This window comes from Sphaeramia orbicularis, chromosome 7 (genome assembly GCF_902148855.1).
Source record: "Sphaeramia orbicularis chromosome 7, fSphaOr1.1, whole genome shotgun sequence".
Taxonomy (NCBI): Eukaryota; Metazoa; Chordata; class Actinopteri; order Kurtiformes; family Apogonidae; genus Sphaeramia; species Sphaeramia orbicularis.
In genome coordinates, this window is record NC_043963.1 from 37,114,126 (window position 1) to 37,141,745 (window position 27,620).

At 39.4% G+C, this 27,620-nt stretch overlaps 2 protein-coding genes across 3 annotated transcripts; both read left to right on the plus strand.

Moving 5' to 3' along the window:
* Nucleotides 1-439: 439 nt before the first annotated feature.
* On the plus strand, nt 440-23,616 carry ahcyl1 (adenosylhomocysteinase-like 1). Of its 2 annotated transcripts, none has more exons than XM_030138203.1 (17): nt 440-1,050; nt 10,180-10,294; nt 11,156-11,299; nt 11,919-12,019; nt 12,110-12,212; nt 14,998-15,092; nt 15,223-15,329; nt 16,085-16,201; nt 16,319-16,382; nt 18,099-18,187; nt 18,330-18,400; nt 18,656-18,750; nt 18,826-18,924; nt 20,516-20,584; nt 20,773-20,851; nt 22,421-22,541; nt 22,625-23,616. In XM_030138203.1, exons 1-17 carry the CDS (start codon nt 859-861, stop codon nt 22,629-22,631), a joined length of 1,668 nt encoding a protein of 555 aa, XP_029994063.1. In that variant the 5' UTR covers nt 440-858; the 3' UTR covers nt 22,632-23,616. The 2 variants fall into 2 exon arrangements, with proteins under 2 accessions (XP_029994063.1, XP_029994064.1); XM_030138204.1 differs by lacking the exon at nt 440-1,050 and adding an exon at nt 6,763-6,904.
* Nucleotides 23,617-24,003: 387 nt separating this feature from the next.
* hspa1b (heat shock protein family A (Hsp70) member 1B) lies at nt 24,004-27,322 on the plus strand. The gene is made up of 2 exons (XM_030138198.1): nt 24,004-24,356; nt 25,248-27,322. The coding sequence occupies exon 2, from the start codon at nt 25,268-25,270 to the stop codon at nt 27,185-27,187; it is 1,920 nt and encodes a 639-aa protein (XP_029994058.1). The 5' UTR covers nt 24,004-24,356; nt 25,248-25,267; the 3' UTR covers nt 27,188-27,322.
* The last annotated feature ends 298 nt before the right edge of the window (nt 27,323-27,620 follow it).

Consider the following 27,620-nt stretch of genomic DNA (forward strand, 5'->3'; position numbering starts at 1 on the left):
CTAAAGGCCAATAAGTTAATTTTACTCAGTCACATGCATATAAACAGTAAAACCAAGGACTTTTTTTTTTTTTAACCAAGACAATGACTTTGCATCTCATCAACTGTCACGATTTTACAGATTTAAACCAGTGAAAGTACTCCTTAAAAGAGCTCAAATATAACATTCACAGAGCACCGCTGAGTTATTTTCCCTCCATGGGACAAAGTAATAAAGGTTTGTCCTCTGAACTAGACCTCCCAGGTTAAACTGTCCCGAGCAGGATCCACCAATCACAGTTCAGATTTAGAGACTTACATCCACAGCCGGCCAATCATATTCGATGAGGCGGGCGTTCTACTCCCCATCGGATGCTCGGCCGTCACAGTTACTGCAGCCATGGAAACAGAACATGAGCTCGCGCCAACACACAAGCATCGCGTGTAACGACCTCGACTTATGTAACGGAATAACGAGTCTCCGTTACCGAGCCGCTTCCTCCCCACCGGCTCTCACTGGCTGATAACCGCCTACACACTGCCCACTTGTTCAGGTGACAGCCCCAACACACCGCCCTCTCCCCTTCCCCGTCGGAGATGTAGCTGTCTGTGGATGACAGCAGACCTGAAGGACCGAAACAAGTGCTCTGATACAAACTACTGCACCTAGCAAACAGGCTAATTCTCTCCTGAAGTAAGCTAACTACTTAAGCTAAGCGCCAAGGTCTAGTGGAAGTACTTCAGAGGAGATTCGGTCATTTTAAGCCACGAAGCAGAGAGAGAAGGGGTGAAAAAAGGCGACATACAAGCCGTCGTTAGTCTGAACTGAGTCCAGAACCGGCTTTTCTCCCCAGGACCAGAGCAGCACCACCTGGATGCGATGACCGACGCGGTTGTGGACAGCAAGACAGAGGTTAAACAAGGCACCAAATATGTCAAAGAGACTGAAAATGTTGCGGAAAAATATTCAGTGATGACTGTGAGCAAAAACAGCAGTGATGTGAATATGAACGTAGGGGAAATGCCCTCCGCAGCGTTCACCGCAGTCCCGACTCTGAAATCCGTCAAGAAGGTAAGAAACGTGATCCACGCCATCAGTCACTGTCACCGGGCAAAAGACGGAGTGTACTGTAGGCAGACACATGTGAGGGGCACACATCCACGCAGGTACGCATTGTACCGCAGCGGAACACTACAGCAGAGCTAGGGAAACCACTGTGTGTTCATCTGTGCACATTATCGTGTATACATAAAGCACCATTCCGCATTTTTAGTGTAAAGTTGTCAGCAGAGGTTAATGGTGCATTGTTGGATGTGATGCTGCAGTGCCCAGTTAATCCCACACTATACTGTATGTTACAGCCATCCCACTCTAGGATCACTCAGTCCATGCAAGTCTGCAACGTGAGAGCTAATCTGTACCATTTTGTCAACAGCCAACTAAAGAATGTGAGAAGTTGGAAAACAAATGACTTTCTCATACGTGTTATTTCTATAATAATAGGTTTGACCGTGTTATTACTGAGATATCAACATATAATTGAGTAGCAGCTTTAACCAAATTGGATCAACATCCAGATCTGCCTTTATGTTGCCTTTAATTCACTATGTCTATATCATGCCAACATCCTGCGAGCAAGAAAGCCCTTAAACCTCTGGTTCACAATCTGCAAATAAAGAGATGGTCTAACATGCCTGAGCTCAGACAGGGGGTCTGCTTTGTACTCTCTGGTATTTTTGCCTCAGAAGAATTTCAGTCCATTACAATGTAAGTGTAGAGCTTTACATTCTTTTAAGGTTTAAGGGGTTAAAATAATGAGAAAAAAAAACTATGATGTCTATACTGTGACGATGGAAGTCTACCTGTGGGATGTCTTGAATTTGGTTTTGGAGTTCACTGCCATATGTGGGCATCACCAATGTCAGTCATGGAAACGGAAAACTAAAAATGTATTAGCAGCAAAAGGTGCATTTCAGAGAAATGGCCTTGCATTTGTTTGCTGTTATACAACAGCACAAAACAATCATCAGACTGAACTGCTGAAATCATCACACGTTCACCTCTCTGTGTAACAGCTGGCAACAAGCAGTAAGCAAATACAGAGCAGACAACAGGCTGATGGCTGTCTGTGGGGGTTTCAAGAGTCACTGGGCTGGTAATTAATAAAACACTGAAAACATGACTTGGCAGTTGGATATCTCTTCCACAGCCCAGAAGTTCACATTTAGTGTTTTCACACTAGTAATACACATGTTGACATGAGACTGGGTCAGAGAGGTCACCATTCAGTCACTGTTCGTGTCTGACAATATGAAGTGCTGGTCCCCTTCGATAATCTTTGATTTATAGCACCAGGCCTTTTTTCAATGTTTGAAACAAATTATTATATTTCTAAATTTCATAATATTATCCAGTCTTTTTATGGCTATGTTGTTCAGTGAGGATTGGAATGTACATGTTAGGGGATTTAGGGGCATTTAATTATAATAATTAAAGTGGAGTATAATCATGTTTTCATAGTGTGCAGTCACCTGGAAATAAGAATTATCCTGTCACTTTAGAAGGAGCTGTTTATATCTCCAGAGGGATCAGCTCAAAATGGATTTCTTTTTCTTCTTTTTTTTGTTTTATAGTTGGCAGCATCCAATGATAATTTGCATTCCTGTCATCTACTGTTTGAATATGGACCTGAGTTAATAAACCTCAACTAAAAAGCCCAGAACACACTGAACAGACACTGGCTCTAACAATGAACTTTCACATTTTTAGCAGTCACAGAATGGGGTCAGGTGACCATGGGTATTTAGTCGTTGCAATTTGCAACTTCACTACTGGATGCTACCTATCATTACTAAACCTTTAAATATGATTCTGACAGGTTTCCAAAATGGACCAGTTTGGTTCTCCAGATTTAAAGACAGCTGCACCTTGTACAAAACAAATCTTACATTGAGGATTCAACATGGAATAAAATAGCTTTCAAATTTTAATTATAGTGGGCTCAGTTGTATTTATAGCAGCTAATTTCACAAATGTACATTCATATTTGTCTAAAACAGATTGAAACCTGTGGAAACCCTGTTAAATAATTTGCCAGACACAGCTACTGCTTTAGTGCTGAATGCAAGGCTTCAAGTTACTCTAGCAACAAAAATGCAGGATTGTTGGATCGACCTTGTGAAAATTTGCATGTGAATCCTGACTTTTGCCTCTGTTTAGCTCATTTCCCTATTATTTTCTCACAAATCCGTATTCTTGTGGCATGTTTCTACCTCTGTAAGCTGCCTTATCTTCACTCTTCACTCGCTGTACATAGTATAACTTGTTCATTACAAAAAACAATTGAATTAGTTGTAGTTTTCAAAGCTTGTTGTCTAAATATGCATATAAATAATTCCCAAGCATTGCAGAGTTATATAAGACACTCGCCATCAGATAAGTAACACCACAAACTACAGCTTCCATAATATACCATAATACCATAATATAGTGAGAAGAGTGAATTTTAACCTATCGTTTACAGGTCACACCTTATATTATCCTGTGATATATAATATTTTTCCCAGTCTTTGTCATATGATGATGATAATGTCCCCAAGAGGGGGATGAAATAATCAGGATCATCACAAAACATATGAACGAAAATGCCTATTTTTCCAGCAGCAGGGCTTGTAGAACTCCGACTATTACCTTCGACTCCCTGTCTGACGAGGCAATAACGTCTGGATTGTGAGGCGCCTCAGGGAACCTGATTGAAAACATATTGGATGGCAGGAATGTGCGCTGCGCTTATGAAAACAAAGCATTGTGTTATGAATAAATGTGAGAGCCTGGTGTCAAACTGTGCCACCTGTTTGCATAAAAAAAAACAAATGCGCCAAAGTAAATAATGAAGATGTAAAGTAAAAGACGAAACATTTTACAATCCCAGAAAGCACAACGCATGCGAAAGCAGATGTAGGAAGCTGCTGGGTGATAATCAAATGACAAGTGGCATGAGCTAAACAATCAGCAGGGATTATTGAAATGAAATGAGAGGGTACGTGTGGGTGATTCAAAGTAAACCCCTACTCTGCCTCCTCCCTTCTCCAATCCATCTAGCAGTTACACAATACGCCCCCCTGGGAAAAGAACTCACTCACTGCAAATTTATTCATGCATCATCGTTTTATCTGATCCCTGTGGGCTGTTTTACAGAGTGTTTATACCTTATTTTCACTCTCGTATTGTCTGTCACATTCTGGTGCGTGAGTTTCATGAAGGTCAAATACAGATTTGGCCCCCCCCTCATAGGTTTAGAAGTTGGTGTGAATTGTAGTAAAGCGTTAATAAGTGCTGTTACAGAAATTCTATACTGAAATGTACATAAGATTTACTAATATTCCCTTCTTCTGCAACTATATCCAACAATTGCACTGCATGTCAGGGGCATTTACGGTACTTTTTACTCCACTACATTTGTTTGAGAGCTTTAGTTACTTTTCAGATCACAGTTTTAAATCTTTTTGCTGTCCAGTGATTTATGGAAAGTCCATCTTAGTTTAGCTAGAAAATATACAAACACAAAGCTGGCTTTTTACTCATCCATTCTCACAGGACAGTGATGCTACAAACATATGGTGATGTTATAGAATATGATGCATTGCTCTAGATTAAACTAACGGAGTGTAATGAGCTCAACATGTGCATCAGTAAAATGCAACATAAACATTAACACAACAGAAAAATGACTCCAAAGGGATCATATACTGTCACGGAAAAAATGATTAGACCACCCTTGTTTTCTTCAATTTCTTGTTAATTTTAATGCCTGGTACAACTAAGGTACATTTGTTTGGACAAATATAATTATAGCAACAAAAATAACTCATAAGAGTTTAATTTAAGTGCTGATATCTATCCATTTTCCATGTTTTCTTGATAATAACCAAAATCACTAAAGTTCTTACATCAATAGCTGTGGCATTGTACTGCCAAAAACAGTGCTTTTAGGGATTCCATGTTTTCTTTTTGTCTGTTTTAGTCACATGATACGCACAGAAGTTAGTACTCGATTGCGTAACCACTGTTTCTGATGACATTTGATGGTCTAATAATTTTTTCCACAACTGTATATATAATGGTAACACACTGACAGGAACTATTTCCCTTCACAGTGACTACAATTACTTTTTATACATTAAATACATTTTGTTGATAATTCTTTCACAGTGCTTTTACTCAAGTGTAAGATCTGAATCCTTCTCCCGTTGCTGGTTTGGAGACATGCATCAAACAACATAAAAGAGAATCTGTCCTTACCTCAGACTCTTCTGTTCCTGATTGACTCTGGTGACCTCCAGTGGACCAGGGACAGAAAGAATTAAATCAACACCAAGAAGACTGCATTGTATATAAAGCAGAATTGACATCAGCTTTCAAACATTATGAAACCAAAACTGTAAAAGATACTACAGTAAAAATATAAGGTGTGTCATTACATAATAATTACAAATATAGAATAATGAGTCGTGCAGTGAAAATATTACACTATAGATTGGGCAGATATATTACATTTACAAAATGTCTTATCTTTTCAAACTCCTACTCTACACATTCTGCACAAGTAGAGTATTGTGTGTACCTCAGCAGGACCCATATTAACATTTTGGGAAAAGTCACTATAAGCTGAGAAATATAACACATTCATACGGACTAGTCTCATCTTTTTTCAACTACTATCACCACTGAGCCTTTGGCATTTAAAAGGATTTCTCTGGCTTAACCTCAGTATTTGTTAGCCTTTTAATTTGTTAGTCTTTAATAATATTTGCCTTCAGTTTACTTTTTGGTTGCTCTTGTAACAGTGACAGGTTGCATTCCCTTGTAGAGATGCTTATGTAATATGATTGCATGTCATTTTGGGGAGAACTAAGGTACTGTGGCTAAAATAAGCAGATGTTATAGTCTGAGCTAAAGGTCACAGAGTTGTAGAGGAGGGATTTGGGTGTTAGACGTGTTTTTTCACAACACTGTATAATCCGTCATGCCCGCGTTCATGTAAACAGCAGAAAAAGGAAGTGCCCTTATTTCACTGGGTCAATGCTGCAACATAATGACTTGAAATGACATTTTAGTGAAATAGTTAAGCCCTCCTGTCTTTGACTTGTTGAATGTGAATGCAATCAGGCGCCCATTGATATTTATACTGTCAATATGTGTCTGGATTAGACTGTATGTCTGTCAGATCAGATGGGGCTGTAAAGCACTGGTAGTTTCTGGATAAGTACTTAATGTCGCCTTATGCCAAGCCCACTTTGAGCCCTTATGCCACTAACTGACAGTTACACCACAGCTTAAGTCTGTGACCTGGCCTGCTATCTAAGAGAGAAAGGGTATTTTTAGCTGGAGGATGGGACTGGATGGGCTGCTTATTGATGCTACAGAGGGCTAATGGAAACAGGGTTTAGCTCCTGTTGTCAATCCCCTTTTATGTAGCAGTCCAAATATGGAATGGAAGTCAAATGCATTTTTGTGTGTGTGCATGTTTTTATTCTTTGTACCTATTTGAGCACATGTACAAGCACTTTAAAATCAGCCATAGCATGCAATGTACTGACTTTAGCAGCTGGTTGTCAAGGGCAGAACCAAAGAGAGTGAAAATGAGAGAGAGGGAGAGGGAGAGAGAGAGGCTCAGTTAGAATAAACCCTCCTTTTCTCTAGGCCTCTCTCTCTCTCTCTCTCCAGGTTGGCCATTAGAAATCACGATAATAGGTGGGAACCTCCCCCCAGCTCTGCCTGGGAGTGTTCTAGGATAATAGCATCAGGGACACCTAGTACCATCACACAGAGGACATACAGGCACAGGGAAGTAGGCTGGAAAACTGGAGAGACCCGGCAGTGACAGGCAGCTATGGCACACAAACACGGGCACGGGAGAGAGAGGGTGAGTCGCTGCTAATGCATCACCGGGAAATCATCCAACACACTTAAACATACTACTCATCCCACACACAGGTGTGCCACAGTTGTTTGCCATGTCAAAAGGTCTATCACTTTTTTTGCACTCGTGTGTTCTTTAACTTTTGCAGCGACATGCAGACTGTACATGCACCTCTTTTTCATAAACTAGGAACAAAAATGTTCGAAACGCAATTATAAATCTGTGTAATCATCCCTTTAAAAGACTAATTTAGAGAACTAACCTGTGTGATAGGCTACTGTGTAAGAGTAGCAGAAACAGAATGCTGTCTTAAGTAACCCTTGAGTAATTCATCATTAATCAGATTAACCTCTTGTTTCATTAATGCATTCTACCACAACGAGACAGAACAGTTCTTTAACTGTGCCGTTTGTGAACTGGAAAAAAAAAAAAGGAGCCGACATTGATGAAACTGAAGAGAAGGCACAAAACCTTCTCTCAATCCTCGGGAGTCTAAACCGATGCAAAGCAAACATAAAAGTACTATTTTGCAAGTGCATGAGACAGAGCACACTCTCATCTGTGAAAACAGAGACATGCAGAGCTCTCCTTGGTTCATACTGACTCACATGCTTCTCTTGTTTCTTTACACTGACACAGGAGATTATTGAGGCCCAGGTGTCGCTGGTCGTGGACAAAGATTGTGAGATATACACAATTAGTCAAAAAAAAAGTTAATTCTGGTTGTTTTATCCCTTTAATTACTTGCACTTTAAATGAATGGAGGTCGCATCAATAATACTGAATCTTGTGGAAAATTAAATTATTATGAATCATTAAATGGTTGTGGCGATGGTTGTTTGACCCCCGTCACAAATATACTTTACTAATATTTGTACGATGCCTGTCAGAAATCTGAGTCATGCCTGCCAGTTCACACACCCAGCTGTGAGACTGCACACCAAGACGTCCTCTCAGCAACATCAAGCAATGAACAGTTTTCTTCTCATTTAGTTTTTCATTAGTGTACGGCTAGTGTGGTTTCAAACACAAACTTTCATGTCCAAACAGTAATATCTGTCAGTTCTGGTAGATAAAGTCTATATGTGCAGTAGACATCACACTCAAATGTTCCCAGTTCTCTGTTATTAGTTCATGCATTCATCTGTTCCCGGATTTATCATATGTGTGTTGTGTCAACTCAGCTGTCCTGCATGGTAGTTTTTACTCCAAACACATCCTATGGACATAGAAAATAACCAGAGGAATCCAGCAGTGTCATCTCAACGAGTTTAAACACCAAATAGATTTTTTCCACAGAGGAAAAACGACTGTTTAAGAAAGAAAGTTAAAGTGAATAATTAAAATAGAGCAACAAGTGGAGCCCAAATAAAAAAATAAATAAATAGAGGACTCACTAATAAATAAATCAACTTCGGTCTGAAAGCTGTTGGTCTGATAACATGACTTGTTCGTGTTGTTTTATATAAATTCCTGAGAAAGTCAAGGGACACAGCATCAAAGAGTGGGTTTGGATTTGATCCCACTCCACTTGCCTCTAAGCCAGCCAAGACAGAGGTTGGATTTGTTGGAGACAGTGAGAGGCAGATTCATGTCAGCTCACTGTGTCAACTGCAACAAGTCATTAGTCCATGAGTACAGTAAAGCTGCACGGGGTTAAAGTGATACTGGACTCTCTTGTGAAACCCCAAAGGGAATTGTTTATCAGGTGACAAAATAGTCAGAATAGGTCTGAAATGAAATGTGTTTTATTTTTTGTCATTTATATCAAGTACCTGGCATTTGTTTGCAAGACATCACAAATACAAATGCTGTGGTATATGTCATTTCATTGCAGGATTACAGATTATTTTACATCTCCGCTTTTAACAAAACATTTATCTCTGCCAAGCACGGCAAAAAGATCCCTTTCATCTTCTTCATAATGATCCAACCAAAAGAAGTAAATGCAAATATCGCATCACATAAATATCATATCACCTAAATGGCATTCTGAGTGTCAGAGCCACCTGCACTTTCCTATTTTAGTAAAAATGCTGAGTAACTATGTACCTGCCCAGAAACAGTCTCTAACAGGCCCATTTATTCACAGTGCAGGTGCATCCTTCCACCTGGACTCATACGCATCCATTTGTAATTATTAGCCAAATCAGTGTTGTTGGATTTATGTTGCAGAAGTTAGTGACTCTTCACCACTGTGATTAACCCATCTTTATTTGACAGATAGTTATATTATAGAAAGCTGCAGTTAAACCCAAATCAATGATTTTGACCCTTAAAGACCCAGAACTGTTTTTTGTAGAATCCTCCAAAAGAATTTCTCTGTACAATTAACTATTACCAAGTGATTTATCACTATCTGTTATAATATTGTCCTTTGCATTTTTCAGTGAAAATCTTGTATTTTCCTATATTTAATTCACTCATCATGTAGATGTTCAGATGCTCAGATTACAGTTGAGGGTTATTATATCAGAAACTGAGAAAACAGAAGAAAAAGGGACTTTTTCAGCAAAGACATCAATAACTGAACATAAAAACAAACCTTTCCATCCACTGTCATTTATCAAACTTCATGGGTTTTACTGATGAATCAATGTTTCAGAAGATGACGGGGTTTCCACGTTCACAACAGAGCCTCAGAATGTCCAAATGGGTCATATCTGATGACCATGAAAAGATGACAAACTGCATTTTACCTCAGTTATTTACACATATTGATAGGATTAGTGGATCAACACTTATTTAACATTTTAGATCAGTAGATACTTCTGGGTCTTTAAGGGTTAAAAACTGTGCTACTCTAACCTTGGTATCTGTCGGCTGAGATTGACAATATCTGATCCAGTCAGGCCCAGAACACATCCAGCGTAGCTCAGTGCTGATGTATTTTATGTGATTCCAGGTGTTTGATCTTGGACCCTTTGAAGGTCTGGGTTGACACGATGAACCACTCCAACAACAGAGGCCTGTGTATTTGAACAAAGCGCAAATCACAGACAGAGCAGGAGGGCCGTCTAAATATAGACAACAGCTACCTCTGGCTGATCCACCTGTGATTTACTGTAACAGACGCAGGTGATTTAATTCTGAAAGGACCGTTTAAATATTTGAAACAGGATAAATGAACAAAGAGAAACTAACAAAGCTTAAACACATTATCTATTTGTTTTTTGCTCTCTTAAATGCATTGTTGGCAATTACTGCACACACAAAACATTGTCTGGATTTATGTTGGTTTGTTTACATGGTGCACATTTTTTTGCGATTCTACGCAGATCCAGTTTGCAAACACAGAGGACAAACAGGAATTCAGCAAGTACCCAACCAAGGCGGGCCGCCGATCCCTGTCCCGATCCATCTCGCAATCCTCCACAGACAGCTACAGTTCAGGTACGGAGGGAATTTTATTCCAAATCACATGTTCAATACAGTATGTTTGCAGTGTTTCATATATTAAATATTTTGAAAATGGCTCTCACAGCAGCAGTGATTTGTTTTGATGAATTCATTAGCAAGCGTTTAATTAATTCAATTTTTCTCTAATAACCTGATTAATTAAAACACCAATGTATCTACAGATTGACAGTTAATTATAAGACACTAATAGGAACCAGTTTCATTTTGTAATCATTATGTGAGGGGTGGCTGCTGAGACATCTGACATCTCAGGAAAACCTAAAACTAAAATGCTGTTTATAATTGAATATAAAACCTCTGTAGAACATAGAAACATGCACATTTGAATAATACTACATACTGGGCACACACATATGATACCACCAGTCAAAATGTCCTATTAAAACACACAATTCAGGAAACACTTTAGATACCGCTCCAACTTTAAAGAGCTAAACCTCTTAAATGTGATCAAGAAGATGATGGATGGTCATAAGTCATCAAAGCTGAGCTGCATTTACATTTTTACTTGTTTTTTTCCATTGTTTGATTTTTTTTTTTTTTTTTTTTTTTTTTTGCAGTATCTGCTGTTTTTGTCAGTTAAATGCTCTAAAAGACTGTTCAGTTGGAATTTGGGCGAGATGTTGTCAGTTTCTAGAATAAGCAGAAAGCTGTTTCCAGACCTATACATACATACATACATACACATACAGTAGATACAGTATGTATGCAATCTAGAGGAAGCACACACACAAACTCCTCCCCTCTTTCAATGGATAGGAAGTCTATATTTCAGAATTGGCCCTTTTGTCTGTTTTTCTACAATAGTGACCCTTTGTATTCTCTGTTTCCCAGCTGCATCCTACACCGATAGCTCAGATGATGAAACCTCTCCCCGGGACAAAGCCCAGGTCAACACCCATGGCAGCAGTGACTTCTGTGTGAAGAACATCAAGCAGGCCGAATTTGGTCGCCGCGAAATTGAAATCGCAGAACAAGGTACAATTTACCCTACTTGGCACTCTGACACCTCTGTACTGACTTTGCAGAGTCAGATATACACATTTTGGGGGGATATGAGACTCTACAGCATTAGTTGATATAAAGGGGACTTTTGGGTACCTGTTGCGACTTTTCTCCCAGGTACGTTTCACATTCAATCTGCTGCTTAGGTACTATTCGAGTCAGCAGTTGATAAAGGTCCTTGTGACAGTTTGTGACCTGAGGTTTAGGCTGTGTCAGTGTTATTCTAGAAACATGATCTAGTTTGTTTCTCTGAGTTCTATTCATCACTAGTTGCTCATTTTCTCAGTTTAATGCCCTCTTTATCACCTCAAGTATTTTATTTTGCAAAACACCTCCCCTCTTTTCTGTTTTTCTGGATGTTTACATTGCTCATGTGAGTGGGAAGTAGGCGTGAGTGCATGACAAGTGTTCTTCAGACCCAGAGTCTGGGAGGGAACAGCTGTCACTGACATTGTTTTTCAATCGGTGCTGATTTTACAGCCGCTAACTGCATAGTCACCATGAAGAGCGAGGCCCTTTTTATATTGTCTCAAAAAAAAGCCTCACCTTTACACCACTGTGCTAACTCCTGCTTCGTTTTCTCCTTCCACAGACATGTCTGCCCTGATCTCCTTGAGGAAGCGAGCCCAGGGAGAGAAGCCACTGGCTGGGGCTAAGATAGTAGGATGTACCCACATCACTGCCCAGACTGCAGTACGTCCATGCAACACGTCAATGCCCTTCTCATCTGCACCTCTGCTGACTGCTCATGTATCATACGTCTATCCCATAATTACCTTTTAGGTCCTGATAGAGACTCTGGTCGCCCTTGGGGCCCAATGTCGCTGGACTGCCTGTAATATTTACTCCACTCAGAATGAGGTGGCAGCTGCTCTCGCTGAGACAGGTAAGCGAGTCTGTCATATGTTTTATTACCTCTGTGCTTTCTAGTCCATGGTTGATTCATTTATTTTTCTGTCAGCCTCAAACATCCACCTGTCATGGGGTTGCAATACACTAAGGGCCGACTCTATTAAAGGTTTGCGTGTATTAAAACGTATGCAAACTCATTGCACATGCAAAAAAATGTACAAACTGATTTACTAACAGTGCATAATAAGGGTTGCGTCTTTCAAAGGCGCAAAATAGCGTGTCTGCATCCAGTTAGTACATTTGCCACAATGAATATGCAATTTGGGGCATTTACACACAGTTGTGCGTGTGTTGGGAGGAGAAAATGTAAATATATTAATTTAGCACACGCAAAGTGATTTGTCAAACCCGAAAGCAGTTTTGCTGATAGAAACTGTGACTATATTTAACACATCTCAAAAGGAGGTGCAAATGGGTTGGATGTATAATTGCGCACGTATGGAAGTGGTTAGGAGACATTGAAATGATGAAACGAGATGCAGAAAATGCATTTTTCACCCTCCTGTGAACATTTTTGGAGTGACAGAAGAAAAAATAACTGAGACATATGCACCCCCCCCACACACACACGCACACACATACACACTTTACGGGACTCTTTTCCACTCCTGATGATTGTGATTAAAAATATGCACTGACATTAGGTTACAGTGTGACAAAATTGTGTGCATGTGACAGTCATTCAATCCAACTACCCCCCCCCACACACACACACACGTGCATGCACACATGCGCGCGTGCACACACACACACACGCACACACACACACACCTTTAAAATGAAAACTAAATGAATGAATGACTGAGTCATGCAATACCTTCTATGACAAAACTCCTCCAACGTCACATTCCCGTGCATCTGGATCATTCAGTCACTGTTCCCATTAGTGCTGCTGTATCCCAGAGCAATTTCTACAGTGTATTGTCTCCAGTAGCGCATGCAAAACCCTCATTTAAATAGGGCGGTCACCAAGACTTTGCGCCTGTTGTAATTTGCGCAAGCAATCTTTGTAAATCACCCGCAAACCATGGTCACACCCCACACGTAAAATTCTAGATTGCGCAAGCAAATTATTACACGCAAATTGGGATCTTAGTAGATCCGGCCCTGAAAATATTGTTTTAATAGTCAAATATTTCATTAAAGGAGTGATTTTTACCTTTTTTTTTAAATGGAATTATGCATTTTAAAACATTTCCCTGTGGTCTACATAAACTGTAAATGCTATGCTTGGGTCTGAATTCTTCATTAATTCAACTCCACAGGTCCATCTTCAACCCTATTTCTGTGTAATGACACCAGAAAGGTTGTTTTAAATGTTGGTCCTTTAAATGCAAATGAGCCACTTTACGCCCCACCCCCTCCAGGTTGTTGACCATGCTTTCTGTCCCATTCAACCAACAACTGAACATTTTAGGTAATCGGCTCGAAGTTTGGACATATTTTCAGTATGGACTACAACTGCTACTGCTGACAAACAGTTATGGTGCACGCAGAGAGATGTTCATCAGAAGTCTTGACCTTATATGTGCAAATGTCGTTATGTAACTAGTTATAGATGTAACAAATTACGCAGGAATTGAAACAGGTTGTAGAAGTCCACTCGATTTTTGCCAAAATGAATATAAAGATAGCTTTGCAGCACCTGGAGGGTTCAAATTCAAACTTTATGAACTATTAGGGTCCAAATACACAAATAAATGTACCGAAGACTAATAAAAGGGGATTTAGCAAAATATGACCCCTTTAAATTTTATTTCATTCCAACACCATTTTACAGACAAAAACTACATTATTTTACACAAATAAAAACTGCTCCCTTTCTGAAACTCAAGTTGTTAATGACCATCCAGCCAGAAAAAATTAACCTAAATGTAATAAATCATTTTTGTTCCTATGAACAGGACAATAAAAGAAAAATGAACCTCACTTTCATTTTCACCTAAATCACACAGCAGAGTTTGTCCTCCTCTAGATGGCATTAAACCTGTCACACTATATGACTAATGGTAATGTTCCTGTACACAACTGTGCACATAGGGATCTGTGTCTTCTCTTTGAAATGGTACTTAACATAGAGGCCCACACTGCAGTTGTTCTTTATTCATTTATAGCACCTACCAACAGACCATTTTTCTCTATACATGATAAACATTAGATCTCTAATCTCTTGAACATCACTAAGTAACATGCACCACAGTTAAATATCTTTTTAGTGAGTCTCTGATCTGACATCTTCACAAGTCTGTTCCAAAGCTGAAGCATGTACATTTAACCTCTATGATGCAGTGTTGTATGGTCAGTGTATATTCATAAATTATAGAGTTAACTTTGTTGAGTCCAGATCCCAGTCCTCTACCTGCTGGACTAGAACACTACAGATTCATCATTATTCAGGATTTTCCTTTGAAGTGTACTATTTGTGTCTTGATTTACCACTAGTCTCCATTTCTTGTACTGACTTGCATGTTTTTTTTTCATGTTCAGCAAGTAAAACTACATCATCCGCATATATATTGCGTTTTTCCTCTTAACAAGACATTGCTGCATAAAAAAGATAGCTAACTGCTGTTTCTTTTTTAATGTGAAATGTACCAATACTTTATATGGCTGAAAATATAGTGTTTAATAGTAAATCTGCCTGATGTGTTACACCTGACTGCGTATGGACAGTACATTGCTGCCTAATGGAGCAGCTTTCCGTCCTCCTCTGCTATCGGTCTGTCTTTTCCATTAGATGTGTGTGTCGTTTCCTGCAGGGGTGCCTGTGTTTGCATGGAAAGGTGAGTCAGAGGACGACTTCTGGTGGTGCATTGATCGCTGTGTCAACACGGAAGGCTGGCAGGCCAATATGGTATCAACCCAACAATCCAACAATAAACCTATTACCAGACTGTTTTTATATTACTACTACTACTACTACTACAGTTACTACATGCATTGCTTTATTGAGAGGCTTATGTTGGCTCTGATGTCTCTCTTAGATCTTGGATGATGGCGGTGACTTAACCCACTGGGTTTATAAAAAGTATCCCAGTGTCTTCAAGAAGGTCCGGGGCATTGTGGAGGAGAGTGTTACTGGAGTGCACAGGTGAGAACAGGTTTAGATTTGGGGTTTTTAAAACAAAGCGAGAGCTACAAAAATGCTCTGCCTGTTTCCATTATATTTTCATCAATTTGAAAGACTTTACACACATAATTTTCTGAAATGACTGATGCTTTCCAAAATGAGGGCTAAATACCAGACTACTGTACTTTCCGGACTATAAGCCGCACCTGACAATAAGCCGCACCCACCCCATCTCCAACATCTCACCATCGATTCATTGATGCCAAGCTTACGCGCAGCAGCTCTATTTCCTTCTTTGTCAGCCGGATCAATCGTTAGCCCAGAAAACATAAATTAGCTGCATCATTTTATAGCCGCGGGTTCACAGTGTGTGGAAAAAAGTAGTGGCTTATAGACTGGAAAGTACGGTACTTAAAGTCATTTAAGCTAACACACACTTTTTGAAGTGTGTTTGCATTATTTTGTCCTCTAGATGGAGCAGAGCTGGAGGCAAATCAAGCTTCCAACAAAACCAGCTCCAGATTCTAAAATAAACAGTATCAAACGTTATATTTAGTCTTAATATACACTGACACTGAAAATTGATAAGGTCTCTGCTCTGGTTTGACTGGATTCTATTTGGGATGCATGACAGCATCTGACCAGAGGTCACAGCAGCTGTGCATGTTCTCCTCTCAGTGGAATCAATTAGCTTTGGAAAGTTAGAACTCGCACATCCTGACACTCACTGCACATGCGTGCCTTGTCTAAACACGTTTCCCCATGTGTCCTCTCAGGCTGTACCAGTTGTCTAAGGCTGGAAAACTCTGTGTCCCTGCGATGAACGTGAACGACTCAGTCACCAAGCAGAAATTTGACAACCTCTACTGCTGCCGTGAATCCATCTTAGATGGGTGAGAATCATCCAGTTTTACATAATTAAAATATGAGATAACTAATAAGTTTGCATTTTTCACTGTACTAAAAGTAAAAGAGGAGTAAGAGAATGTCATTGCTCTTTTTTTCAACAGCTTGAAGAGGACCACGGATATAATGTTTGGAGGCAAACAAGTGGTTGTGTGCGGGTATGGAGAGGTGAATCATGTTTGGATTATAAACAGTGTAGTGCCTATTTACCATACTTAAAAAGACACTGAAGAGCTACTACTGTAATGACGTGTAAAAGTTCAGCTTTATTCAACCCTAGCTCAGCTCTACACTTGCTGATCTTCAGAAAATTCCATAAAGGCACAAATAAAACACTGCAAGGAGTGACATTTATACGGTCAACAAACAATAGGCTTCCTCACTAATAAACAGGCCTGCACGGAATCGATACCTGTAGATTTTCCAGGCTTAAAGGAGTGATAATTTGCTTTTTTAAATGGAATTATGCATTTTAAAACATTTCCCTGTGGTTTACATAAACTGTAAATGCTCTACTTGAGTCTGAATTCTTCATTAATTCAACTCCACAGGTCCATCTTCAACCCTATTTCTGAGTAATGACACTAGAAAGGTCATTTTGAGCACTGGCCCTTTAAATGCAAATGAGCCACTTCATACCCCACCCCCTCCAGGTTGTTTTCTGTGCTGCTCTGTCCCGTTCAACCACTTGTGTTTGTTAACACAACCAACAACTGAACATTTTAGGTAATCGGCTCGAAGTTTGGACATATTTTCAGTATGGACTACAACCGCTGCTGCTGACAAACAAGTATGTCGTACTCGGAGAAATGTTCGTTGGAAGTCTTGACCTTATATGTGCAAATGTCGTGACGTAACTAGTTATAGATGCAACAAATGAAGCAGGAATTAAAATGGGTTGTAGAAATCCACTTGATTTTTGCCAAAATGAATATAAAGATAGCTTTGCAGCACCTGGAGGGTTCAGATTCAAACTGTATGAACTATTAGGGTCCAAATACACAAATAAATGTACCAAAGACTGATAAAAGTGGGTTTAGCAAAATATGACCCCTTTAAAACAGGTCTCCACCGTTGTAGCATTCATTTGATGATTGTGTGTTGCTCTGAGCTCTTAACTTTAAAAATGAAATTAACCACTAACAAATTCAGCCCCCCGCCCCTGATTTCCACCTTGTTGCAGCTTTAAATGGATATTGCCTAACACATAATGAGAAGACATGCTACAATGAATCCCACAGTTTTTTCAAAAAACAAAAAAGAAACCCTGCAGACTCAGTGATCCAATTTTGGCTTACTACTAACCAGCACTTGAAGGTGCCCTACCTAGTATTTAAGGTGTATTCTTACATACTATGTTCAACCTGTAACGGTTACACCCAAACAGAAGACTTGAAGACAAACACTGAAAAGAAAGGCAGATAACCAAATAAAATAAAAAAAGGAAAAAGAAAAAACTATGTACAAGTAGGGAGTGAGCTTTTCCATACAACACAATCACTGATTTGTGAAAACAATCAGGCCAATGGAGTGTGACATAGTTGACCCAGTTTTCCCAGTATGAAGCGAATTTCTCCAATTTGTGATTCACAAATGCTGTTGTCTTTTCCATTTTTATAAATGTCCATTGTGATTTCCAGCCATCCATTTATAGGTGGGCTCTCCTGTAATAGCCATTTCATGGTGATAGTCTTTTTACAGGTCACCAGCAAAATCTCTTTTCGTGGTCTGGCCCACTTTAGATTAAATTGGGCTGAATGTGGCCCCTGAATTAAAATGAGTTTGACCCTCCTGCTCTACAGCATATTTGGACATTTCCTAGAACTATTACGTGAACCGTAATGATCATTTCTGGTAACTGCAGTGCTGTCCTGTGGTCTTTAGGTAGGAAAAGGCTGCTGCACTGCTCTGAAGGCCCTGGGAGCCATTGTGTGCATCACAGAGATCGACCCTATCTGTGCCCTGCAGGCATGGTGAGCACCTATCCAGTATCCCACTCTTTTTATCTCCTTTACTCTTTCATGAGCTAGCATTACCTCCATAGTGATCTTTTCTCACTAGTTCAGTCTGCGCTGCTTAAATTGTTATGAAATGTATCTGTCTGTATCCAAACAGCATGGATGGTTTCCGAGTGGTCAAGCTGAGCGAGGTCATCCGGCAGATGGACGTGGTGATAACGTGCACTGGTACTGTGTTCCATGCAGAGACTCCCATTACTTCTGCTTTGATAAGCACAGTGTTTACAGCACACAAATCCATGCCTCATTTAAATAACCCAGTTGAGAGTTCTTTGTCAAAACCACACTTTTCATCTAAATGATCCAATGTTCCTTAGATTTTTTTGCAATCGAATTGCAACCAGGAACACAAAAACAGAAATAGAAGTTCGAGTACAACCACTCTGTATCACAGGTGCTTTGTTTTTTTCATATAAATAAAAGGTAACAAGAACGTTGTCACTAGAGAACAGCTTGACAGAATGAAGAATGGCTGCATCGTCTGCAACATGGGACATTCCAATACTGAGATTGATGTGGTACGTAATGCATTTCTACACTTTGTACTATGTCTGTATGGGAATTTGTGTTTTTCACTCAGTTTGTGCCCTTAGGCGAGTCTGCGCAGCCCTGAGCTCACCTGGGAGAGGGTTCGCTCTCAGGTTGACCACATCATCTGGCCTGATGGAAAGAGAGTCGTTCTGCTGGCAGAGGTAATGTCCCTCCACGGCCTGAGTGGCATATCCTCAAATAATTGCACCTATAATAAAACCAAAAGAACCTCTACTACATATAAGCCATAAACACATTCGTCTAATCACTGTACTCCACTACATTGTTCTGAAAAGCTTTAGCTACTTTTCAGATTATAGTTTTTCATTACCATCCACATTTCCAAGTGTGTTGCAAGTTTGTAAGAAAATTAAGGATTGTTTTTTCATATAAGTTTAGAAAATTCAGTAACCTTTCTAATACTAACTAAATTAAAAACTCTTACTTACAAAGCTGAAATCAGGTCATGAAAAGTAAGTATAGACCATAGACTTAACTATTATGAAACTCAGGGTTCTCGTGGGGTCTTAAAAAGTCTTGAATTTATTTGTGTGAGAACAGCATATCAGCCACTATAAACTCAAGATACAGGCTTATCCATTACAACTTTCTGCATCAGTTATATCCGACTCCAGAAAAAATCCATAGGTCTAAACCTGAACTCTCTGATGTATGCTTCCGATGTGCAGTAGAAATTGGCTCATTCTTACATTGTGCTTGGTCATGTGTGAAAGTCAGAGATTTTTGGCTGGGCTTGTGTGATATTTTGTCTAATGTTACCAAGAGTTCAATACCCCTGGATTCTGAAATTTGTCTAATTGGAAATTTTATGAAGATTAATGAACCACTAAACAAATATCAAACAAAATTCCTCGAAATAGCCTTGGCAGTGGCTAGAAAAATTATTGCTGTTACATGGAAGTCTGATTCTCCCATTCCTTTAACCAAATGGTACACAGAGATGAACAGTTGTGTCCCTTTAGAAAAAATAACATATAGCCTAAGAAAGTCATATAAAACTTTTGTCAGAATTTGGCAACCTTACTTAGACTATGTAGGTGCAATTGTAATTTAACTGGTCTTATTGTGTCATGCCATGTATCCTTTTGAACAAAAAGTAAGAGCAGGAGCTTTTTTTTTTTTTTTCCCAAGTGAGCAGGGGAGGGAGGGAGGGAGGGAGGGAGGGGGGCAGTATTTGTCACATTTGTTTGTTCCATTGTTCTCTTTCTTCATTTGTAAAATGAAAATTCGAAAACCAAAATAAAATATTAAAAAAAAAAAGTCTTGAATTTCCAAATCTACATTTAATACCTTAAAAAAGTCTTTAAAAGGTATTAAATTTGATATGGTAGGTTTTAAGTTATGTTGCCATAAACTTGCTGGCTGCATTGTGTTTAAAAGTGTCTGTTAAATGTTCAAGCTGCAAAGAAAGTAACGTTAGTCTACTCAGTTCCACCCGTTCCAACCCGACAGTTTATATTGACATTAGGAACCAATTATCGCTAACTTTGCAGCCCCTGGTGAGACATGACTCAAAACGGTGGGAATCAAAGTGTAAATCAATACATTTTCCTAAATTCTAGGAATCATGAATTTTTGCCAGCATGGCTGTGAAATGGGCATTAAATTCTGCTCTAAGTCTTAAATTTTACTTGTAGAAACCTGTAGGAATCCTGGAAACTACTAATACAACACTGTCTTTTCATAGTGTGGTACCTGTGTTAAAGTTCTGCTTTTACCTGTACTCCTTAGGGTCGCCTCCTAAATCTGAGCTGCTCCACAGTGCCTACGTTTGTGTTGTCCATCACTGCTACCACTCAGGTTAGTGATGCGTTCTCTGACCTACACAAGGGGAGGCTGAGTTGGAATGTAATGTCTCTGCACCGACAGCACAGATGACTAAAGTTTGAAATCAGCTGGAGAACAGTGCACCACCCTGATAATCTGCATAGTGTCCCCGTGCACCGTTGGGAGTCTTACAGCTACTTTTTGGTTTGTGTTGCGTTTAGGCTCTGGCCCTGATCGAACTGTTTAACGCTCCAGAGGGACGTTATAAACAGGATGTGTATCTCCTGCCCAAGAAGATGGGTAAGAACAGACAATGAATACTACTTGTATTACAATTCTGAACTAACTAGCAGATCATCAGCATTGTTAAGATTTCCGTATCTGGATATTTAAATCTGATATTAAGTAAAATACAGCTCTGGAAAAAAAATGAGAGACCACTGCAAAATTATCACTTTCTTTGATTTTACCATTTATAGGTATGCGTTTGAGTAAAACGAACATTTTTGTTTTATTCTCTAAACTACCGATATTTCTCCCAAATTCCAAATAAAAATATTGTTATTTAGAGCATGTATTTGTAGAACACGACACATGGTCAAAATAACAGAAAGATGCAGATATTTTCAGACCTCAAATAATGCAAAGAAAACCAGTTCATATTCATTTCTAAACAACACAATACTAATGTTGTAACTTGGGAAAAGTTCAGACATCAATATTTGGTGGAATAAACCTGATTTTCAATGACAGCTTTCAAGTGTTCTGTCTCTCCTCTATTGCTGTTGGATGACTTTATGCAGCTCCTGCATAGAAATTCAACAAGCTCAGCAATGTTTAATGGTTTGTGATCATCCATCTTCCTCTTGATTCTATTCCAGAAGTTTTCAAAGTGGGTTCAGGTCTGCAGATTGGGCTGGCCATGACAGGGTCTTCATCTGGTGGTCCGTCATCCACACCTTTATTGACCTAGCTGAGGCCAGGAGCATTGTCCTGATAGAAAAAACAGTCCTCAGAGTTTGGAAACATTGTCAGAGCAGAAGTCTAGTAGTTTTCAATAGTTATTTTTGGATTCCAATTCTTTTGCGCTACTAATAGCACTGTATTTCCCATCCAGCTAGTCCTATTGCAAGAAGATAGTGATAGCCACAGTAGTGGTGTTTATATTGCTTCTTAAATTAGACATGGATCAGGGGTTTATTCAGTAGAATAAGGTGTGTTTGTGTTGGAATTCAACAGACACAGGAATGGAATGGCTGTCATACATGCAGACATGCTGATTTCAGAGGAAATTGCAGTGGTCTGTTAATTTTTTCCAGAGCTCTAAATGTTTTTAAGAATGTGCTACTATGGCTCTGGAATAGCCGCCTGTCTCACTTATAGGTGTCAAAATTATTATATAATCACTACATCACACTTATTGTTAAAGTGTATATGCATAATTAAACTACCTCTGACAAAGGTCACAGAAAGATAATTATCAAGTAAATGTCAACTCACATTTCAATGCAGACAACCTTACTCAAATATTATATTTTTTTCCACAAGTACTCAGTGTTAAAACTAACATTAAATAGTAATGAAACATTAACACAAAGTACCAAATAGTACAAGCAAGTCATACACTGGAGTTGCAGGCTTATTTACTGCAAATGTATATCTGAAATAAAATAATTCAGATAGGTCCCAAAAAGATCCAATTGATGTTTAATTAAAATTAAGAGATATAGGTTGTAGACATGTTGTACTGCTTATGTGATACTCCCTGTTATTATCTTGTAACCTGACCTCAAGTCTAAAACATTTAGTAAACACTACAGTGAAAAGCTCCTCACACAGTCTATGTGTTTATCTGTGTCTTTCTTCCAGATGAATATGTGGCCAGTTTGCATTTACCAAACTTTGACGCCCACCTGACAGAGCTGTCTGACGAACAGGCCAAGTACATGGGCCTCAACAAGAATGGACCCTTTAAACCCAACTACTACAGGTACAACTCTGTTATTCTACTGGCTATGTAGGCTTTACAGTCTGAATTAACATATAAATAATCCCCTTGTATTTTTATTACAGGTATTAATGACGGTATCTGATGACGTGACCCTCAACACATAGTTGCCCTGGGATAAACAGAGATATCTATTTTATTTTCTAAACTGCTACAAAATGGACGAATTATTTTACTTATGCTGAATGTAACTTATTAATAGCAGTCCAGACATGGTGTTATAAATATAATATAATATAATAATTAAGGAGACCTATTATATAATGTAACCAACTATATTTCACATGTCTTGTGTGTTTAAAAAGCCTGCTTGCATGCTTTCATGTGTACGTACTTACTTATTTGCTTCTGATTATGTTAGTAGATCATTTAGTTGATTTGTTTGTTTACCCTATTTACGCACAGTGCCAAATGTTGGCCAAAAAGAATGAAACAGAAAATACCATACAAGTTACGTCTGTCATGACACTGAAGTTTTATTAGTACATTCCATGAGCCAGTGTTGGCACTGAGCCATAAACAGCTCGTGTATTATCTTTGAGATGTTTTGTTTTACATGCAGTTAATTCTTTGAATGGTATCTGCATACATGCCTTAAAAAGTAACATCCAGTCAACCTCTCAGCTCAGAGTACAGCGATATTACTTCAAACTATTATATAAACATCATGAGTCAGTGTTTTTATTTTAAGAAATTCTAATACCCTGTGAATGTCTCGGTCCTTATTTAAATCTTTGACTCATAAGACAGTGGCTTAAGAGGAATCGCAGATTGTGTGTGACCTTAAATTTAGCTAAAAACTGCAAGAGATGATCCTGAATGGATGTTTAATGTGCTTATAACACATTATCATGTGGTATGTGTTGGCTCATGTTAAAGGTAACAGACTGAGAAGTTATTATTTAACACCACATTTCCATTTTCCTTCTCAAACACTGGCTGGTATTTCAATAAAACATTTTCAGTATTTTGACTGGATTTTATTTTTAAGGCCATGGTATGAATGTGCCTTTTTTATCATTTACCTGGAGAAAAAAAAAATCAGCACTGACCTTAATTAAATGAACATTCCTTTTGTAAAACCACATCTGTCAGTGGTCGCATTTCTATGTCTTCCCTCTGTTTTCTCGTAGTAATAGCAACTCTAATGTATGAGCTATATATTTCAGGAAAAAATAGATTTTGTGTTTGCCATATGATTGTCACTGTCTTAATTTTGATCCAACAGGGTCACCTAAAAATATTCCATGTGATCAAAATGCAAAAGTGTGTACTTTGTATGTAAAATTAATGCATTGAATCAGCAATAAAGCAAGCTCTTTTACCAGAGAAAACAACTGAGAAAGTTAAATTATGTTTATACTGAGAAAAAAACTGAATCAAAGCATGGGGCCTTGGTGAGTGGTTGCATAGTTTCCATTATTTTGGGGATAAAGCGGACAATCATGGCTGTCAACACTTGGACATACCTCCCTGAATGAGCCTTAGTGCTACATTCTCTACATTGTGTTCCGTCACCGTCAGCCTCGCTGGCCCAGCGTCAAACTGCTGTCCCGCTCTGGAATATTCAGGGGCTCTCGCGCAGGGCTGCTGCACTAGCTGCTAATATTAACAGTTGAGTCACTGAGCTCAGAGGGGGGGGGGTCAGAGCTTTCTGGAAACCTGGTTGTAACTATATAAGCAAAGGGCCTGAGTCTGTGCAGGCATCAGAAGAAGAAACAGCAGCAGAGACAGAGGCTGATACAGAAGGAGACTCAGGAGGTCTTCAACATCTGAACAGAGTTACTACTGAAAGAAGTAAGTAGCAACTGAAACTTATACTATAGGAGGATTTAGGATGTACTCTTTGGGATTATTTGAATACATTCCCTACCTATGTACTTAAAATGACTATACAAACAATACATGGTTAGTTAAAAACGTGGGATAAAAGGTTTAGAAGTTGTGAGATTAGATTTGTTTCAGGGGATAATGAGACAAAGTGAGGAATGTTTCATTTTTAATCCTAAACAGATCTGACCATTGAAAAAACAACCTAGAGATGTTTAAAAGTAGTTGAAGTATTACTGCATAAAGAAACTTAATAGTGAGTCTGAGAGATTATGTTTAACCTTTGACAAACTACTTTATCTCAACTTTTCGACTGCAGCCTAAAAAACTTGACCTAATAAGAAGACTGCGAGAGTCTTTTGACAGTTATAAAATAATACTTCATTCAGTTTTTTGTCATCAACTTATTTGCATTTGGAAAGCCTTGATTGAAATGTAAGCACGAAAAATATCTGTAATTTAGTCCTAAATCAATCAGTTAAACTTGACTTCTTTCAATGCCAGTGCTTTTAATATAGTTGTCTCAGGAGTTTTATAGTTAATGAAAACAAAGACTAAAACTGAAAACCTGAGTGAAGAAAGCATTTAAATAAAATACATTTTATGGAAAACTAAACAACTGCAGTAACAATGCAACACAAACTGAAAATAAAGAACATTTTAAAAAGTCAGCTCGGTTTTCTACCCAGTTAGAATTGCTCCCAGTCTACAAGAATATACAGTAATGGCTTTGCACATTGTTTTTCTTTCATTTAAAGATTTTTGTAATGTTTGGGAAAAAAGCTAATATTAAAACTAAACTCGTTGATTCCTCCAACTAAAAATAAAATGTAATGAAACTTTGTTGTATCCTTCCAGGTTCTTGAAGATTAAACAACATGTCTTCAGCTAAGGGAATATCCATTGGCATTGATCTGGGCACCACCTATTCTTGTGTGGGAGTTTTCCAACACGGCAAAGTGGAAATCATTGCCAATGACCAGGGCAACAGGACCACCCCCAGCTATGTGGCCTTCACCGACACCGAGAGGCTCATTGGAGATGCTGCTAAGAACCAGGTCGCCATGAACCCCTCTAATACAATCTTCGATGCCAAAAGGCTCATCGGCAGAAAAGTCAATGAGCCAGTGGTGCAGTCTGACATGAAACTCTGGCCCTTTAAGGTGATCAGTGATAATGGAAAACCCAAAGTGCAGGTGGAGTATAAAGGTGAGACAAAGGCCTTTTATCCAGAGGAGATCTCGTCCATGGTCCTGGTTAAAATGAAGGAGATTGCTGAGGCCTACCTGGGACAGAGGGTGTCAAATGCAGTCATTACAGTCCCAGCTTATTTCAACGACTCTCAGAGGCAAGCCACCAAGGACGCTGGGGTGATATCAGGTCTGAATGTTCTCAGGATCATCAACGAACCCACAGCAGCAGCCATCGCCTATGGTCTGGACAAAGGCAAAAGAGGAGAGCGAAATGTTCTCATCTTTGATCTTGGTGGAGGCACCTTTGACGTGTCCATCTTAACAATTGAGGACGGCATCTTTGAGGTCAAAGCCACCGCAGGAGATACACACCTCGGTGGGGAGGACTTTGATAACCGGATGGTCAACCACTTTGTAGAGGAATTCAAGAGGAAATACAAGAAAGACATCAGCCAAAATAAGAGAGCAGTCAGGAGGCTTCGGACAGCCTGTGAAAGAGCAAAGAGGACTCTGTCCTCCAGCACACAGGCCAGCATTGAGATCGACTCTCTGTTTGAAGGAATTGACTTCTACACCTCGATCACAAGGGCTCGGTTTGAGGAGCTCAACTCGGAGCTCTTCAGGGGAACACTGGAGCCTGTTGAGAAGGCGCTGCAAGATGCTAAACTGGATAAATCCAAGATCGATGACATTGTCTTGGTTGGTGGCTCCACGAGAATTCCCAAAATCCAGAAGCTCTTGCAGGATTTCTTTAATGGAAGAGAACTGAACAAAAGCATCAACCCAGATGAAGCAGTGGCATATGGTGCAGCGGTCCAGGCTGCTATTCTTATGGGTGACACCTCAGAAAATGTTCAAGACTTGCTGCTGCTGGATGTGGCTCCTCTGTCTCTTGGTATTGAGACTGCAGGTGGAGTAATGACGCCTCTCATCAAACGTAACACCACCATCCCCACCAAGCAAACCCAGATCTTCTCCACATACTCAGATAACCAGCCTGGTGTGCTGATTCAGGTGTATGAGGGTGAGAGAGCCATGACCAAGGACAACAACCTGCTGGGCAAGTTTGAACTCACCGGTATTCCTCCAGCTCCCAGGGGTGTACCACAGGTGGAGGTGACCTTTGACATTGACGCTAACGGCATTCTGAATGTGTCTGCTGTGGACAAAAGCACCGGCAAAGAGAACAAGATCACCATCACTAATGACAAGGGCCGCCTGAGCAAAGAGGAGATCGAGAAGATGGTGCAGGATGCCGAGAAGTATAAAGCTGAAGATGATGTACAGAGGGAGAAGGTCGCAGCCAAGAACTCCCTGGAGTCATACGCCTACCATATGAAGAGCAGCGTGGAGGATGAGAACATGAAAGGAAAGATAAGTGAAGAGGATAAAAAGATGGTCATCGACAAGTGCAACCAGACAATCTCCTGGCTGGAGAACAACCAGCTGGCTGAGAAAGAGGAGTACGAGCACCAGCAGAGTGAACTGGAGAAAGTGTGTAAGCCGGTTGTGACCAAGTTGTACCAGGGAGCAGGTCCAACTGGAGGCTGCAGTGGCCAGACCGGAGGCAACTCCAAGGGCCCCACCATTGAGGAAGTCGACTAAAAGTAATGACTTCAACTGAAGCTATGTTTACAGATACACTATATCACTGTTTGGTACAACAAAGTCCTATTTTCACTGTTTTTTTTTCTGACTTCTTAAAATAAAAGTTCTATATACAAACTCTCTTTGACTTTGTTTCTTGTAATGGTGGAATACGGATATTTTATAATGCATGACATGAACATCGAGGCATTTCAGCACACAAACTTTCAAGAACACACAATACTCAGCATCCCTCATGTTAATCACTGGTTTATACCACTCTGAAAATCACTAGTTAACACAAGTTATTTAACCTCCTGAGACCCAGAAAAGTACAAGTTTGGACTTCTTTTAAAAAAATTAAATAATTACCTATATTGGAAACATCATGATGCAATAGTTTTTCAGATGCATTTATTAAAATTTTTATGGCATGTCCTTTGCAGTGGAC

Excerpts from the sequence above, each read along its gene's own strand:
- hspa1b (XM_030138198.1), top strand. The coding sequence starts at position 25,268 with ATGTCTTCAGCTAAGGGAATATCCATTGGCATTGATCTGGGCACCACC.
- ahcyl1 (XM_030138203.1), top strand. The coding sequence starts at position 859 with ATGACCGACGCGGTTGTGGACAGCAAGACAGAGGTTAAACAAGGCACC. Across the intron at positions 11,300-11,918 it reads AATTGAAATCGCAGAACAAG|ACATGTCTGCCCTGATCTCC; the intron begins GTACAATTTACC and ends CTCCTTCCACAG. Across the intron at positions 15,093-15,222 it reads AAGGCTGGCAGGCCAATATG|ATCTTGGATGATGGCGGTGA; the intron begins GTATCAACCCAA and ends TGTCTCTCTTAG.